Source organism: Taurulus bubalis (genome assembly GCF_910589615.1).
Source record: "Taurulus bubalis genome assembly, chromosome: 5".
In the NCBI taxonomy this organism is placed as follows: Eukaryota; Metazoa; Chordata; class Actinopteri; order Perciformes; family Cottidae; genus Taurulus; species Taurulus bubalis.
In genome coordinates this window covers 5,214,797-5,232,298 of record NC_136593.1, presented here as the reverse complement: position 1 = coordinate 5,232,298, position 17,502 = coordinate 5,214,797, and the positions used below count along the sequence as shown (strand labels likewise).

Genomic DNA, 17,502 nt, shown 5'->3' with positions numbered 1-17,502 from the left:
GCGGAAGTGGTTTAATGCAGATAGATAATCCGAATCAAGTTTCACATCCAAGGAATTTGCCTTTTCAAACCTGTTCACATAAACATATATACTGTATATTTATAACATTGTTCTGTTAGTGAATTTAATATTATTCTATTCCATTGTATATATTGTGGGATTAATAAAATATTGATCTATTCCAGTTAATTAACTTTGCAATTAGTACTTTAGTGGTTTTAGTGTTAATTTATCGCTAGATTTAAAAAATGTTTAAAAAAAATATTTAGCATGTCTATAATTGTTGTGCATTTGACAATAGCTTGAACACACACACGGTGCGTAAATTATTATTATATTTACTTTTACGGTGAAAGGATACTTATGTACATGTTTGACCTCATGAAATGTAAGAGCAAAAATTGTGATATGTTTGAGCAATATGAATATTACAGGAAAAAATATATAAACTTACTAAATAAATATGAGTTGTATACATAATGTAAAATAAATAGTATGGATACAAATGGGGGACGTGATGGAGTAAATCTATATTTCATGTACATCGCTTCTGCTGGTGTTTAGTGGACTGGAACAATAACGTGATTTTTTTTGGATAACACTAACATTTATATAACTTGCGTATAAATAATAATTAAGAAGGCACTTCTATTATTGTCTGTTTTGAGTTGTATATATTATTGCTTGTTGAGATGTGTATTTGTGTTTAGGCCCAATTATGCACCTAGTTCAACCAGTTCAGGCTATAAATGCTGCAGTTTGGAGCATTTGTGGTTTATAAAGATAAACATGATATAAGAGCAAAAATCAAAACAAAACTTAAGTTCATTGCATAACCATGAAGCAGCACTTTATTGGACAAAAATGATTATATATACCATGAAGAGTAACAGTAGAAGAAGTCTAAAAAAGGAACACAATACAAGACTGAGTGAAAACCCAGTTATCAACCGAGCTTTTCAAATTCTGTGATGAGACTTTCACGATCACCTCCAGATCCTCATCAACAACATCAGACTCACGGCGGTCTCAGTTAGAATGTGAGTCTGGACGAGTCTCGTCTTGTAGTGCGTTCCCGACTTTAACAAAATAAGAGCTGACATGATGCGGCGGTTTACTGAGGACTGAAATCTGAAGCGAGAAGAGGAAGCAAAACAGCGAGTTCTGAGCCGGAGAGGACAGTGTATCAAAGGTGACAGAGCCGAAAACAATGACTCGAAGACATATTAGTGAACCCTTAAATATTAGGTCAGTACATTTGTGTCTGCTGCCTTCAGGTGCAGCCCTCAGCATCAGAGATGCAACACTCAATCTTTGAGCTTAACCTTTGAGTTCACGTTTAACTGGGTTAGGTCAAATCAATGTGGTGCAGACGTTCAGATTAAACCATCAACAACAGTCCAGTACGGGCCCAATCAATTTTTGGAAAAATTTGGTTATCATTCCAACAGGATCCTGACAGATACAAATGTACTGAGTTCATGAAGTGACGAGTAGTTCAGAGTCCCACTCTTATTTACAGCCTTACTTGTCATATGTTTACGTTAATCCTCCAACAGCTTCTTATTTTATTCTAGTTGTGTGATTATGTCTTTCCCCTGGCAGTAAACCACTTTTTGCTGCCTCAGTAATATATTTTTCCCTGCAGGCTTCACAGTTTCTTCTCATGTCATATGAAGTACTTCATGGTGTTACAGGACCACGGGGTCAACGAGCGGCATCAACAATCTTCTCACCGAGCAACAAGAGGGGAGCTTCTACGGAGACACGGAGCTGCAGTTACAAACAGACTTCAAGTCGGACAGGAAGTTTGTGCGTGTTTGTGTACAGGAAGGTAAAGCTAGTACAGTCCCAGAGTTCCCTGGGAATCTATCGTCGTCGTCGTCGTCGTCAGCCAGGAAGTAAACAGGAAGTGGGCGGAGTCTAGTGCTGCGTCCACTTGATGCTCTTCAGATCGATGCCCTCTTGAACCATCTCCCACAGAGGACTGAGAGAGAGACAGAGAGAGAGAGAGAGAGAGAGAGAAACATGGAGAAAGACATGCCAGTTTAATTCTGATTTATTACAACTTGGGTCATATTTTCACAGCTTAGTTTATCATCATTTCCATCAATAACAACAATATTTTTCGCACCAAATTAATATCTAAGATCAAAAAACACATTACGGATAGAAATCATGGACAACGACACCGAAATAAGATCAGAGTTAGAAAGAAAAAGAAAACATTTTTGGGTCCAGCTGAACTCACCTCATCTCTCGGAGCCGGCTGACCTGCGTGATACATTTCTGTGCCGTGTAGTCCACCTCCGCTTCTGTGGTGAACCTGCCGATACCAAACCTGACAAACACACAAAAATAGTCATGAAGATAAAATCATCTTAAACATATTTTTATAAATATATCATAATAAACTCCAGAAGAGAATTTTTTTTTCTCATTAAAATGACCAACAGAGTTAAACTTGATCATCATCAGCGTTCTAATCAGGATTAGGATGAAAGGGATTGAAGGGAGGACGTCAGTGTTCGTACCTGATGGACGAGTGAGCCAGGTCTTCGTCCGCTCCGATCGCTCTGAGGACGTAAGACGGCTCCAGAGACGCCGACGTACAAGCACTGTGTGCACACAACCCAACATCCGTCATGCTTTATGTGCAAGAAAAGAACTCCCATGGGGAGATAAAAAGTAATTTCTCATTCAAAATACACCGTCTCATGAATAATTAGCAAAGGTAATTAAAACAAATATTTAAATTGTGCATCGTTTACACGTTTGCTAGCTTACAGCCGGTGGAATAATGTTGAATATTAATACATGAAAGGTCAAAAGTGACAAAGCTGTCAAATTAACATATATAAACAAAGTTTGACTAAACAGCTGGAGTCGTCAGGATCACCGGCTCCGACTAAAACTTCAGGCCCGTTTTTATTTTTTTAAACTTTCAACACAAGTGTGTGTCTGACCTCCCAGAGGACAGAGCGACGTCCTTCAGCGCCATCAGCAGACTCTCTCCCTCCACATAAGCAAAGGACAAGTTGACACAGCCTGAGAAGCACACAAACAGTCAGATGAGTCCAGCTGCAGAAGAAACCTGTGACATTAAGCATGTCAACGCATGTGACAGCGGTGTGTTTGTGCATGTGTGTGTGTGTGTGTGTGTGTGTGTGTGTGTGTGTGTGTGTACCAGCGTAGCGTTGTTCTGCATCTCCGTTCATGATGACATCAGGAAGCTCAGACGTGATCTTCTGGACCAGACGATTAGCCAGCATGGACACTCTGTGATGATCATACTGCAAACGCACACACACTTAGTCCCAGGATGTTTGGACGCATTTGTTAAATCTCAGGATGTTTGTGTGTGTGTTTGTGCGTTTGTTTTACCTCCATCTCCTGCTGTGCGATGCTGCAGGCGGCTCCCAGCCCGACAGCCAGCGGGGTCGGGACGGTGCCGGAGCGCAGCCCCCTCTCCTGCCCGCCCCCGCTCTGCAGCGGCTCCAGGCGCACTCGCGGCCGGCGTCGCACGTACAACGCACCCACACCTGCACACACACACACACACACACACACACACACACACACACACAGTAACAGCATGACCTCACAACCCGACCCCTGTCTGGTCAGCCAATACATAGTGACAAAACTTTACAACACTTACGCTTTCATGGAACTGAGATTTCAGCGACACTTTCATACTTTCATTTCATTTTCGAGTCTTCAAACAACCACTCAGCTGCTTTCAGTGGTGACACATCACCAAACATGTCAACTGCTTTAATCTCTTCCTCTTTAAGGCTTAAAAAAGGTCCAGTGTGAAGCATTTAGGGCAGGGTGACAAACTGTTTTAATTGTGGGCCACATACAGAAAAATACAAGGAGTCACGGGCCCCCAAAGTGAATGAGTAGTTTTTAACTAGACCAGAAAACTCTGTGTGACAGTGTTCAGACGGTGGAACTGATGTTTAGTTTCATTGTGTCTTCTAGCATTACACTCCTACGTCACAGCAATGGATGCAAATTAAACGCACTTCCCCTTGACTTCTGTGAAAATATATAGTGCTGACTTTTCGGTTCCGCCATGTTTCCCTAATCAACTGAGGAAAATGCTTTCATCGACTGGTAGTCATTGTGGGTCTAATAGTTGTTCAAATGGTTCCCACTAAGAAGGGTGATGTATAAGTGCAATTTATTAAAAACATGCTCAAGACATATTTGAGTTAATCTTTTATTTATTTATCCTTTCGGGGGATCTATTGGCAGAAATGGAACATGAATGTTTTCTTTAGTATCACCTGAAAGTAATAAGTGTTGTGTTTAGTTTTTTACCTTAGAATAAACTGTTTACATCTACATGCGGAGCGATTCCTCTTCACGGAGGCTGCCAAGTTCCTACAGTAGCCCAGAACGGAGAAACCAAACACTGGCTCTACGGAATCCGTTGGTTGCAATCTGCAACCTGCCCGCTAGATGGCGCCAGATCCTCCACACTGGCCCTTTAAGCTGTTTTCTTTGCTTTTAAATTTCAGCTTTAAATTTTTGTATTTCAATCACAACTTTAACGGTTTGTTTTTCATGTTACTTTAGGAAAAAAAGTTGCATGCAATTTGTAAGTTGTAGCACTCTTAACAGCCACGTGTGTGAAATGTGCCGTTTCTAAACGGCCTCATCTTGTCCAATGAGCGAACGGTGTAATGCTACGGTTTACCTTTAGGTCCGTAGAGCTTGTGGCCGCTGATGGACATCAGATCAACCTTCCAGTCTGTGACGTTGACGGGAATCTTTCCGACAGCCTGAGCGGCGTCAGTGTGGAGGAAGACTCCTTTAGAGCGACAAATCTGACCTGAGGACGGAGAGAGTAAAGATCAATCAATAGCGTTGATCAGAGACTGCAGCGGTCAAGAGACTCTGCTTTATGGATGAAACACTGTGTACAGCAGCCTGGTGCACCAGCTAAACGCAAAGTGTCTCTTAAGTTAGCGTGCAAAGTCTCACTGAACGATACGCTGAAACTAGAAATAAAACTTTGTCGATGTTTGGTTTCACCATGGAGACGTGAGGGTCATCTTAGTTACGCTGTTGTGAAGTCCACACTAACAATCAGAGTTTAGCGAAGAGGTTAACGGATAAAGTAGTTCACTTTAAATCACAAAAACAACAAAATAAGCTAGGACAGAGCCTTATGAATAGGTGAGACAACAACAGCTTCAATAAAGCGGAATATAATATAGCGGACACATTTGGGAAGATGAAAATGTAACGTTACAACAAAAATCATGACGCTTACATCGGCAAACAGATGTGAATTAGTTAGTTGTTAATTCGAAAGTTATCTTACCATTATTTGGAAATATGTAATTGCCTACTTTTGTCATTTCATATGCAATGCACTTTATTTTGCATGTTTACAAAACTACTTTAGCTGGTGCCGCCACTAAAATCTTTATAGCTCATGAACTCAGACTTCAGTTTGGAATTTATCTATATTTGAACTTGGTGCAACCGAGTGCTGATTGGATTTTTTCTCCTAACGAGTGGAGTAAGTGACGCGTTTTGTGTAGCCGTGGTTACCTATCTCCTTGATGGGCTGCTTGACTCCGATCTCATTGTTGACGGTCATCACGGAAAGCAGAGAGGTGTCAGGACGGATGGAGGCCTCCAACAGCTGAAAACACACACACAAACACACATGAATACACACAATGACCTCTGGACATGCCGGATGTGTTCCCTCTGTGCGTTCGGCATGCGTACCTCCAGGTCCACCAGGCCGTTCGGCAGGACCGGCAGGTAGGTGACACTGAATCCTTCGGACTCCAGAACTCGACACGAGTCCAGCACACATTTGTGCTCCGTCTGCGTGGTGATCACGTGACGCTTCTTGGTCTGGTAGAACCTGGCCACGCCCTGCAGGACAGACGGGGTCACGACAGAGGTCACAAACTGGGTTCTAGCTCTGTGATGTGTGTTTTTTTTACTGTGTTCTCGTTCTGTTCTTAGTGGGTTCTCCAGGTGTGCTCACACCAGCATTTATAAAAAATGTAATAAAAAATGAAATTATTCCAATGAATTTGCTGCGATCAGTAGATTTGATCACACGATTGAAGTCAATTTGTGTACTTGGGTGAACTTTGACTTGCACATTCAGGCCAATGACCCAAAGTAAATGTTTTGACTGTCGAGTTCATTTTGCCAGCTATTTTTCAGATTTTGTCTATTTAGTTTAGTCAAATGTCATTCTATGTTTATCATCATATTAAGCCAACCTCATCCTGTTACTTTTTTTTAGTCAAGTTTTAGTTGCCAGGTCTGGGCATTTAATGACTGTTTGATTATAGTTTTAATTCATGAAAACCTTTGACATTTTAGTTGTTTTTCGTTTTTCAGTCAGTCAGTCTAGTCTCGCTACTTTGTTTCTTCCTCCCTTAAATAAGTTACTTTGAGACCTTCTGACTTATTCTCAGCGTTTGCTGCCGGTGTTGTCCGGATATGTAGTGCACAGCACACGAAATGGAACTCCTGCTTTGCAGTATTGCTCGTCAATAAAGTCACTGTTGGTGTTAAATGACGTTGGTTCCGTCTCGTCCGAATCTGGGATGAAAAATGAACACTGCCCAACAGTCCTGAAATAAAATGGAGGAAGCGAACAAACTAGGAAACTAAAGTAAATGTAGAAGGTAATAAACAGCAGCGTAAAGAGAGAATAGAGAAGATCGGCCGGTTGTTGCGACTGATTAGCGCCGGCCCAGAGAGGGAGGAGGGTAGGTGTGATGAAGAGGAGGTAACGAAGAGAAAGTGGAGAAGAGGAGGAGCAGAGTGAGACCTTGATGGCCATGTTGTTGGACTCGGTGGCTCCGCTGGTGAAGATGATCTCTCTGGGATCTGCTCCGATCAGATCAGCCACCTGCTGCTCAGAGAGAGACAACACACAGTCAGTGTCTCTCTCTCAGATTCAGATTGAATGACATGACGACGAAGGTCAAAGCATGTTGTACAACGTTTATGATTTTAGATGGAAAAGAGAACTAATGGTTTAAACATTAATACAAACTATTTTAAAAAGTATACATATAGTAAAACACGTTCTCTTTCTCTGTACAGAGTGAGTGTCTCTTTACCTTCCTGGCCGCCTCCATGGCGCTCTCGCTCTCCCAGCCAAAGGCGTGTGTTTTGGAGTGAGGGTTACCATAGTAATTCACCTGGTAAGGCAACATGGCGTCCAGCACCCGGGGGTCCTACACACACACAAACAAACACGCACACACACACAAGAGTAAGTGTATGTGTACAAGTAAGTGTAAGTAACCCTCTGACATCAGCTGGTACAGATGACAACATTGTTGGAAACGGTTACCATGGGCGTGGTGGCCTGGAAGTCCATGTAGAGTGGGCGCAGCTCATCTTTCTCCAATTCGTATTTCTTTATCAACTCTGCAGCAACAACAAAAAACAACAACAGCAGAAAGGTTTTAATCGGATCTGGATGATGCTGGTCTGAACCGGTTGAGTCTTGTAGTCTGCAGAGCAGAGCCTGCCAGCGGGATTCAAACTGCAATCGTGTGATCTGCTTACTGTGTTCTACTACTTGCAAGTGCTCTGTAGAGTGTTCTTGTAAACCTGTACTGTAAAACTAAATTTACAGTTTTTATCATTCAGCAGAGGACGCTCTAAACATCCTCCTTCAGCTCGACCTTCTAACCCATCAGTAAACAACTAGAGGTCAAGGATCTCACATGGACCCTTTAATGTTACTTAAACTACAGTTATTTAATTCCTCAGGGCTAAACATTAACGTTTAATCTGTTTTCAGACAAGTGGAAAGCCTCAGTTCTACGATCAGGCAGGTGAAAAATAAATGTGATCTTATGGATTGACCGATGATCAGTAAAAAAATGTGTGACAGTAATGTCGAGCTCTATTAAGTAAAAATGCTATTTTGGCAAAGAACTTGAATGAACACAGTAGTTTAAAGACGTTTTCACAGCAGTATAACATATTACAGAGGACCTTTTTACCCGATAAACTCCAAAACACTAAGCAGCTTCTAATACATAAATAAAACCACTGCCAAGCTTCTGTAAAGTGCAATACACAAATGGCAATAATACTAATAACTGATACTAATAACAAATTAATAAAACTGATTAAAAAATACATGCAGGTGATACAATTAAAATGTGTCATTCTACTGTTGTTGTGGATTCCTTGTTTCACGTCTTACAAACGGTTGTAATGTCATAACTTTACACGTTACGTCACCGGGTTATATAGGTTTTAAGAAGTTCCCCGTGCTGAACTGCGTCACTCCGGGATTAGCTTGACGCTAACGGCCCTGTGGCTCCAAGTGACCCGACCGCCTCGCTCCGGCTGCCGTTACCTTTCGGTTGGGAGCTGGCGGCTCTTTCGTCAGAGCCCAGCCGGGGAGAGAGCCTTGAAATCGGCCTCAGCAGCCGGGAGGAGACGGTCCTGGCAGGGGAAAGCATCTGGACGTCCGACTGACCTCCAGTAGCAACAACAAAAAGTGTTTCACCGGTTTGAACCAGTTTAACCTGCTGGTTTCTGTGGGAGAAAACACAGAAGATAATTCACGACTTGTGTATAAATGTCAGTGTTGAGCGAGGTTTGGTTTGATGAACGTTGCCGCCTGTAAATTGGATCCCTGTCGTGGTAGTCACGCTGACAGCGGAGACTTCCGATAGGGACTTTCAAAGTAAAATATTTCAATAATGAGTCTCAACGTTTACTTTTTTGAAAAGTAAATAATACATACATAAATTATCTAGGTTTTGTTTTAACATATGTTTACGTTAATACTTAAAGAAAATGTAAGTTGTTTAATTAACAAAACGTTATATCTTTAAAGTTGTATATTTTATTGTGTATTCTCTGTGGCTTCTCCGCCGCATTTCCTGTGTCTCTCTACAACTTGACGCAACGCGGTGTCGCTGCTGTTTAGTTGTTGCACAAGAAACGGAAACAGGGGCGGGACTTCCTTTAACCAGACTGAGCTCTCATTGGTCGATTTGCGTTGTTTTGGTCGGACCTCTTTAATCTAGTAGTCACAGGTGCTGGTGCCTTTCTCTTTGCCGTGATTGGTTAGAGCCAGGACTTTGTGACACGTGGGTTCAGCGGAAACTCCATACAACACATGTTTGATTAAACATGATGAACTTGACACAGTTGGAAATGGAAAAATGGAAATCTGGATTTTTTAATCCACAATCCCAGAGGTGAAATTTGGTTAAAAATATAACAGATTATGAAAACACTTACTAATCACCAGTTGGGTCAGCATTTAAATGATTGGTAGCTTAAGAAATAAGTTTTTTTTTTTTGCTGGAAGTCTAGAGGGAAGAGGCTCAAATTCTTTATCCAGGATTAGGACGACACTGTAAAATAGTGAGAATCGACAGATCATGAAGTTAAACTCCAATGCTCTTACTTTCACTGTGTTGTAACCTGACTTAAAGTTACTGTTCTCACGCTGTACATGCATTTCCTGTTGCAATTCAAATGTATAAGTACAAATACCTTTTTAATGAAGACATAGAGTACGTCGTGGTGATGGTTACACTGCTTTTGTATTGAAATGGGTAACTCTCTCACATGATCATTAACATGTTCACTCTGTAATTCACATGCAACCTTTAAAAACATAAATGTATTCAGTGAAGAAGACAAATATGAAGAAGTATATAAAGTACTACTTATTATACTCTATCTGCTGGGTAGCTTGTGAATTTCCCTCAGTGGAGCAATAGAGTTCTATCTTAATCTATAATAATGCATCACAATGTATTTGTTGATCATATTTTGTATTATTAATCTGAATCTGCTATTTATATTTATGTTAGTCAATTGTGCAATGTAGTTTTTACTTTTAGTACTTACTGTAGCTGTTCTTACAAAGTACGTAATGTTGGGTGCAGTATGCATTCAATTGGCACAACCTATTTCGCCAAAACAATGCACCTTGAACTTTGACCCCTTTTACACATATAGCTGCTGTGCAAAGGATTGTGGGTCAGAATAACCAGAAAAGCATGCTGGTCTGCATTCCGCAAAATGTTATAGAACATCCTGGTATTTTTTTCAGTCTGCATTTGACATACTATAGTATTCTTCTGCGTACTAAATAGTATGGCAGTATGAATACTGTAACGCACAGTTAATCTCTAATCCACTGAGAGTCACTGCACCTGCATTAAAACAAATCTTGCCAAACCCCAAAACGTAGTAGAAGAAGAACAAGAATATAGCTGCATCTGGATAAAGTTAAGAACAAATGTACAAAAAATGTAATTAATTCACTTGCAAGAAGAGTAGGTTGGATATATTACAAGCTCAGGCCCTGAGAGCCTGTCATGGATCGCTCAAAGCATTTCCAGTATGAGTGATGCAAGTGGGAAACAGGATAAATGTCTTTGGTACATCACGGTACATCCTGCCAAGAGCATCTTGACAGACTGCTGGGAACATGAGACAAACTTCATAAGCTTCGAGTGGATTCGTAATGTTAAGGCAGAAAGCATGAGATTACATCAATTACTGAACAGCTCCTATTGTTTAAATTTCTTCCAATCCTCCGTTTAATCCTGTTGCAGAGTATAGACCTACATTTACAGCAGGAGATAAAAAACAGGGAAGAGAAACTTCCAGTTCCGTGCTCAGTCCAGAACTATTGGGATCAGCATTTTCAGACTCTGTGTTTATATTTGCAAATGTTTTCAAAGATCTTGTTACAAAGTGTGCAGGTGCAGCTGTATTGATCCCAGTGAGTGGGTCATATATTAATCTATTGGCAATATGTTTGGCCCTGCAGTGGACAGAGGAGTGGGAAATAAATAACACTGTTAGTGCACCCGGCAGTTTCTTGCAGATTACTTTGAACTGATATGATACATGAAATACTCCTTATAATGTACAGGATATAGATTACGGATGTGGCTTAATGCTTCTTTGGGGTTTCTTCCTGCTTGTGTTGGCGTGGAAGGAAATGAGCTTGTGGGTATTTTGGCCAAACCAACTCTCAGTTTGCTCAGCCTGTGTAGAAAAAGTTCCCAAATCTGAAGCCTAGGCATTCATGAGGACATATTCACAATCAGCATGGCAGGATTACATGGGATCAGAATCAGAACCAGGTACATTACACATACAGGGAATTTGACTTGGTAAAAGGTGCATAACAATAAACAAAAAACACAGTGCAATACCATAATTTAAAAATAGAAAAATATTAAATTTACAATAGAAATATGTTAAACAAACTAACAAAAAACAGCACTATAAAACAAGTGTATTGTCAAAGGGGCAAGTGCTTAAAATGGGAAAGAGTGAATGAAACTGGAAAACAATTTATATCCAAAGAAATGCTGATGCTGCAAGAACGTTCAATATCATATATTTTCTATTCATTCTATAAGAAATGTATTAAGAAAAGAAAAAAAACCACAAAACAAGTATTTCATTCATTTATTTCATGCTCCGGTCAGGTTGGTGGCGGTAATGCGCACCTTTTGCCAAATCAAACACCAACGAAGAAGAAGAATCAGCAACTGCATCCGGGCTGTTTGTTTGTGGTCGCCATGCACCTCAATTAGCGAGCTGGTATTATTTTTTAAATACATGTATATTCGCAGGTAACGTGAGAAAGAAGAGACGCCCATCACGGAGGTCCCGTTCAGGTGAGGCGTTCAGACCCGAAAGGTTTTTAATTTAACGACGTGACCCGAAAGTGAAGCTGCCAGGTCCAGTTGATCGGCTCTGTGTTGTTTACGTCAGTACGTCTTTATAACCGCATACATCGTTAATGAAGGGTCACGAACGTCCGTTACATCGCGCCATCCCGCTCTTTACGGTTTCACACGATGGGTTTGGAGTGACGTTGCAGATGTCCGTTTGTTTTAAACTCAGCAGCCGGACTGATGGCATGTTTTACGTCAGCAGTGGTGGAATGTAACGTTAACTAACGTAAAGTACGCGTGTCAGGGTTTGAGCTACGTGTACTTCACTTGGGTATTTCCAAGTATGTTACTGTGTTATTATTGTGTTTTACTCCACTGCATTTATTCAACACACTGTTGCTTTGCACACATAAACATATGATATGCTGATATGGTATGACATAGTATTATATAGAATCCACCCAGTAGTACACACAGTACATGGACGAACTACAACACATCTAATACTCTTGTGGACACACCAATATTTTGGTGGATGCATTTTTATTCTCTGTATTTTTAGACTGTAGTATATCTACTTTTACTTGGGTAAAAGATCTGAGTACTTCTTCCACCACTCACGTTATTTAATTTAGCTATAACTACTTAACGAAGCACGTTGAGGATAAAACTATTTAACTTTTCCCGAGTCCATTATTTACTTTACATGTAGGGCCTTGAGCCTCCTTTGTTGTGACTACAGAGAGGTGACTGTCGTTAATGAGAGACCTGAGAGTTTGTTTCTGTCTCCTCCACAATGTCCTCACTGTCATGAACAAAAGTCGACTGTGTATAAAGGTTTTAATGGATGGTAAGAATGGTAGTTTACTTCCTAGTAGTCCTTTCTACTGTTGCACTACATGCCTGTACCTTGTTTTCTATCTTGCTGTTTGCGTCACTCATTCATTTTTTTATTTTAATTTTTAATTGATGTATTTTTACTGCAGGGAAAAAATTGTGAATGAACCTGTTTGTTGGGCCGGGCAATATATCAATACATATTTATGTTATGACATGAGAATAGATATCTTAATAATGTAATAATGCAGAATCGTGTGTACACATACATGGAATTTGAGTCCGGTTTCACGTAGCTCTCATTGTACATATATACATATTATATACAATAAACAAGATAAATAAAACATGTCCTGGTTTTAAAGGCTGCATTACAGTAAATATATGTTATTCTCTGTTATTTTCCTTTACCCACTTAGTCATTTTATCCACATTACTGATAATTTATAAAAAATCTGTAAATATTTTTGTAATATCGATATCAAGTTATTTTGTCTAAAATATCCTCATATTCATATTCCTGTTTGTATGAGCATGGCTCTTGCGTGATGCTTACTTTCTCCACACAAAGAGAGAACAGCAACCTTCCACCACGTTTAGATTGAATATAATAACAGAACGTGACCTCAAGCCTTCTTAAATCACGTAAGTTATGATAGCTAGTGGACGGTAAACATTTCGTCGTGACTCCGCAGGCGAAACCATGCTCCTGGAGACCGCAGCAGCCGGAGATCGACCCGTTTGACCGAGAGGCCGCCGCCGCCGCCGCCGCTGTCGTCATGGGAACGACGACGAGCGAGCCGTGCATCTACGACAAGCTATCCGAGAGCATCGACATCCTGCGCCAGTCGGGCTACCGCTACGGCATGTCGGAGAGGGAGATCGAGAGGTTCATCAAGCAGGTGCTGGAGACCAACGAGCCCAGGAGAGAGCCTCCGCAGTTCCCCATCCTGAGAGCCACCATAAAGGTAACGTCACTCTGCTAAACACCTGTGAGCCACTGGAGGCCTTAATCACATAAAAGCACTCGATAATAGTGAGGATTTAGTTGCTTTTTATGCCTTCGTTATTGTTAAAAACAAATTTTTATGAGGCTTTGGTACGAAGTTCTTAAGAGATAAGATAATTATTTATTAGTCCCGCAGTGGGGAAATTGCATGATTACAACAGCAGACAGGTAAAGTGCACACAAGAGACACAGAGTAAAATAAAATAAAAAACAAGTAATATAAATAAACAGTAAAGAATCCACAATAGCAGTATTTTATATATATATATATATATATATATATATATATATATATATATATATATATATATATATATATATATATAGACAGATTTAAAATGTATTTATATTGCACCAGTTGACGTGACCAAAGTGATTGAAGTGTTTGCACTGTTGAAATACTCTTTGCAGTACTATTCGTCCATTGCAGCTAAGCAATAAAACATGCTGATTACAAACTAGAATGACGATTATTTTGGATGATCTGATCACGTTGGGCTCAGCATCGTGTCAGGAAGCGATCAACAAGAGGTGCAAATTAGAGCTAAAAAAACCTGAATTTAATCTCTAGAAAATACAGATGTCTTACTTTGGCTGTCGTAGAGTACACAGAGCACGCATGTTAATGTACATGCTTTGAGGTCGGACACACCTGTTGTCTCTGCAGTTTGTGGTGGCGCTGGGCTTCCTGCTGGTGGGCGTCCTAGCCTTCACGTACCCGCAGAGCGCCCCCCCGCTGGGCCTGGTCACCCTGGGGTGCTACAACTGGTCGTCTCCCCTCAGCCACGTCCGCCTGCTGTCCCTGCCCATCGCCAAGAAGTACAACCTGCAAGGTCTGAAGCATGAACACACACACACACACACACACACACACACACACACACACACACACACAGTTTTTAAGTGCAACACACCTTGGCTGCATCACAGAGCAACGTCGTTCCCTGTTTGGGAAATAAAGATGAATTTGACTTGTAGTTTGTTAACGTGTGTGTGTGTGTGTGTGTGTGTGTGTGTGTGTGTGTGTGTGTGTGTGTGTGCATGCGTGCGCGCGCTACAGGTTTCCATGAATGGTGGAGTGCCGGCTCTCTGAGGCAGAATCTGGTCAACTGTTCAGGCTGTGCGGAGATCTCCTCGGTGCTGGAGGTGCCGGAGAGCCTCAGAGGGACGGTGACTCTGAGACGGGGGCCGCAGCTCGTCTTGCTAAAGGTCAGAGGTCAAACCCAGCTGGGGTCGGCTTTGTAAGTCAGATAGAACTTTAGGTTTACGATGCTTCACTTTCACCTCATTTATTAATAAACGTGCAGAGACATGAACGTTTCTGCAGAGAGAGAAGAGAAGATTGTATTGTGGTCACATCTTGATTATTGTTGGACTTGCTCTGTTATCATTGTGATGTCATAATGAGCCGTTCCTTTTGCTATTACTGGTTTCTCACTGTCCATACTGGTCCCTGCAGGGTGGGGATTCCCTCAGTGTCCAGCGGCAGCAGCTTGAGGCGCTCTACTTGGCCCATTCAGGCTCCATGGCCATTCTGCTCGAGGAGGACGACAGTCTGCCGAACCATAATCTGGGACTCCCTCAAGGACCCGCCAACTTCACTCTGCTCTGGTACCGACATTTCTGTTCAAGGTCGAGCTCTTCACTGTTCCGAGGAACCTAGACCGGCATCTTAGCCACATGTATGTAATGACTGCTGCTGTGTCGTCGGTGCAGGAGGTTCAGCTCCGGGACCAGGGGGAAGGTGTTGAGGTGGCTCTTCCCGAAGGCGGAGCTCTGCCCCCTGCTGGACAGCGCCGGGACCATCATGCAGCGCTGCCTGGTCACCCACAGCACAAACTCCCAGAGTAAAGTGAGCTCACATGTCCGGACGTCCCCACACTGAGAGAGTAAACAGGAACACAGAGTTAAAGTTACTGACCGGAGTGATGAGGGAAAAACTATGAAAGTCAGAACCAAGGTAGAATATGTTAATGCTGGATTGGGGATCAGCGAGTAACCGAGCACTGATCTGATATCATGTTATCATACCATTCATCAGCTCAATTAATTAGGACGTTATCATGATCACCAATATCTTCTTGGGAAATGTCATTTTTCGCGGGAAATTTGAATGAATACAGTTGTTTGAAGGAGATGTTTTCACATCAATATAAAATAGATATGAGAGAAGGAATTATGACCTGCTTAAATTGTTTTGTTTTTAACACACTGTTATCTGAATCACCGCCACACACACCTCGAGTGGGTTATGAGTCATGATTGAAAGGGATGTTAAATATACAACCTTTTAAAACAAAATAAGAACCCATCTACAAGTTAAAATCAATTCCCTTTTACAAGATGTGTTTGAAACTTGTGTATCGATGCACATTAATTCATATATTTTCACTAGATTTAGATGTTTACATACACAAATTGTTGTTTTTCTCCATGATGGCATTGTAGATTTGTCATAAAAGACGTTTTTGTACAAAATATTTACAAACTTGTGTGTGAAAACGCGGGTTGGTTGAAGAGAGTGTCGTATCCTGTGGCCCTCGATGGCTCGCCTCAGATGAACCCTCAGCCTCGGCCCCAACACTTGCCTTGTTGTCCTGTGTCTCAGGGCGTCGGGGTGTTCGGCTGGCTCGTGGTGGGCGAGGGGCTTCCGACGGTCCGAGTTCTGCCGGTCCAACACTGCCAGAAACACTGCAGCTCCTTCAACCTGTGGCTGACACCCGGAGACATGGGTAACCACCGCTTTACCCGCTTTTAATCCACGCACAAACCGACCACTTCACAATGTACAAAATACACAGACTGAAAAAACATCGCTGGTCTCCGTAGAAAACGCAGATTACTTGTGGAAGACCACAGCAGACAAATTGTTATCAAATTAAACAATATATTTGGTTCCACTTCCCAATAAGTAAATCAATAGATGAATAAATGTAATTATTGTCTTGTGTGCACAATGTGTGTTTTATATGGAGCCGCCTGAAGATGTTTCTTTTAACAATAACTGTGCACAAAATAGTGGTTTGTGTATACAAGTTATTTGGATATTATTTGTGAATTACTAACACTGTTAAGGACTTTTTTGGCAATTCATTAAAACTTTATTTGCTTCTGAATACATAGTAAAATAGTTATATTATCATGGGTAAATATTTATCTTGTGCACACAAAAAAAGAGCTCTGTATTAAACAGATATTTAGAAAATGTCCGTTGGATTAAAACAGTAGACTATTACAAACTTTTATACAATGTATACATATATTTCTCTCAACCACCCAAATAAAATAAATCAATACATACATCTTTATTATCTTTTGCGTACAAATTATGCTAATTTGTGCACAAACGATATTTTATGCTTATTTTGCACACAACTGAAACAGAATAAACAAACAGGAGGCGGTGTGTCGTCATAAGGAAACACAACTGTGCCTCAGTGTCTTGACGGTTGCTCTCTTTGACCTTCCGTAGTCTACGCCGACACGCGGTACTGGCAGATGGAGCTGTTCCCGGGCCGAGGCCAGAACATCATCTGTGACGGGTCGGCCTTCTAAGCTTCAGGTGGAGTCGAAGCGAAAGGAGGACAAGAGTTCAGAACGTGAGGATCGGCTGTGAATGTAGAAGTTCGGAGCTTGCCGGCCTTTCTGTGGCTCCGCCCACTGATGCCTTACAACCCTCCGGTCTTCTTTTTTGTTTGTTTTTTCCCAGACGCTCCTCTCAGCGTCCTCAAAGAACTGGGAGCCACCGCACACACGACTTCAGTTTGAAACAAAAGGGATCTGCAGCGAGATCCGAGGGACTGAGAAATGAATTGATTGACTTTGTCCTCGTGTATTTTTAACTCTGCAGCAGCTTCGATGTTCTGAATGTGCTGTGCTCGTGCCATAGCTTCAAGCAGATCTCTAGCAATTAAAAACTATTCATCAAACCATTGGCTGTGTCTCTCTTTCAGACGGCACTGAAACACTGTT

The 17,502-nt window shown here is 41.5% G+C and overlaps 2 protein-coding genes across 3 annotated transcripts; one reads left to right on the top strand and one right to left on the bottom strand.

The window, feature by feature from the left end:
• Positions 1–830: 830 nt before the first annotated feature.
• On the bottom strand, positions 831–8,504 carry nfs1 (NFS1 cysteine desulfurase). The gene is made up of 13 exons (XM_079217680.1): positions 8,378–8,504; positions 7,355–7,431; positions 7,119–7,235; positions 6,824–6,907; positions 5,755–5,907; positions 5,572–5,665; positions 4,709–4,843; positions 3,385–3,542; positions 3,188–3,293; positions 2,967–3,048; positions 2,535–2,618; positions 2,252–2,341; positions 831–1,987 (listed from the first exon to the last, which is right to left on the bottom strand). The coding sequence occupies exons 1-13, from the start codon at positions 8,481–8,483 to the stop codon at positions 1,924–1,926; spliced, it is 1,350 nt and encodes a 449-aa protein (XP_079073806.1). The 5' UTR covers positions 8,484–8,504; the 3' UTR covers positions 831–1,923.
• Positions 8,505–11,588: 3,084 nt separating this feature from the next.
• cUnh6orf89 (chromosome Un C6orf89 homolog) lies at positions 11,589–17,455 on the top strand. Of its 2 annotated transcripts, XM_079217674.1 has the most exons (9): positions 11,589–11,684; positions 13,217–13,489; positions 14,198–14,363; positions 14,591–14,739; positions 14,990–15,141; positions 15,247–15,382; positions 16,139–16,262; positions 17,003–17,129; positions 17,240–17,455. In XM_079217674.1, exons 2-8 carry the CDS (start codon positions 13,301–13,303, stop codon positions 17,083–17,085), a joined length of 999 nt encoding a protein of 332 aa, XP_079073800.1. In that variant the 5' UTR covers positions 11,589–11,684; positions 13,217–13,300; the 3' UTR covers positions 17,086–17,129; positions 17,240–17,455. The 2 variants fall into 2 exon arrangements, with proteins under 2 accessions (XP_079073800.1, XP_079073799.1); XM_079217673.1 differs by having other exon boundaries at positions 17,003–17,455.
• The last annotated feature ends 47 nt before the right edge of the window (positions 17,456–17,502 follow it).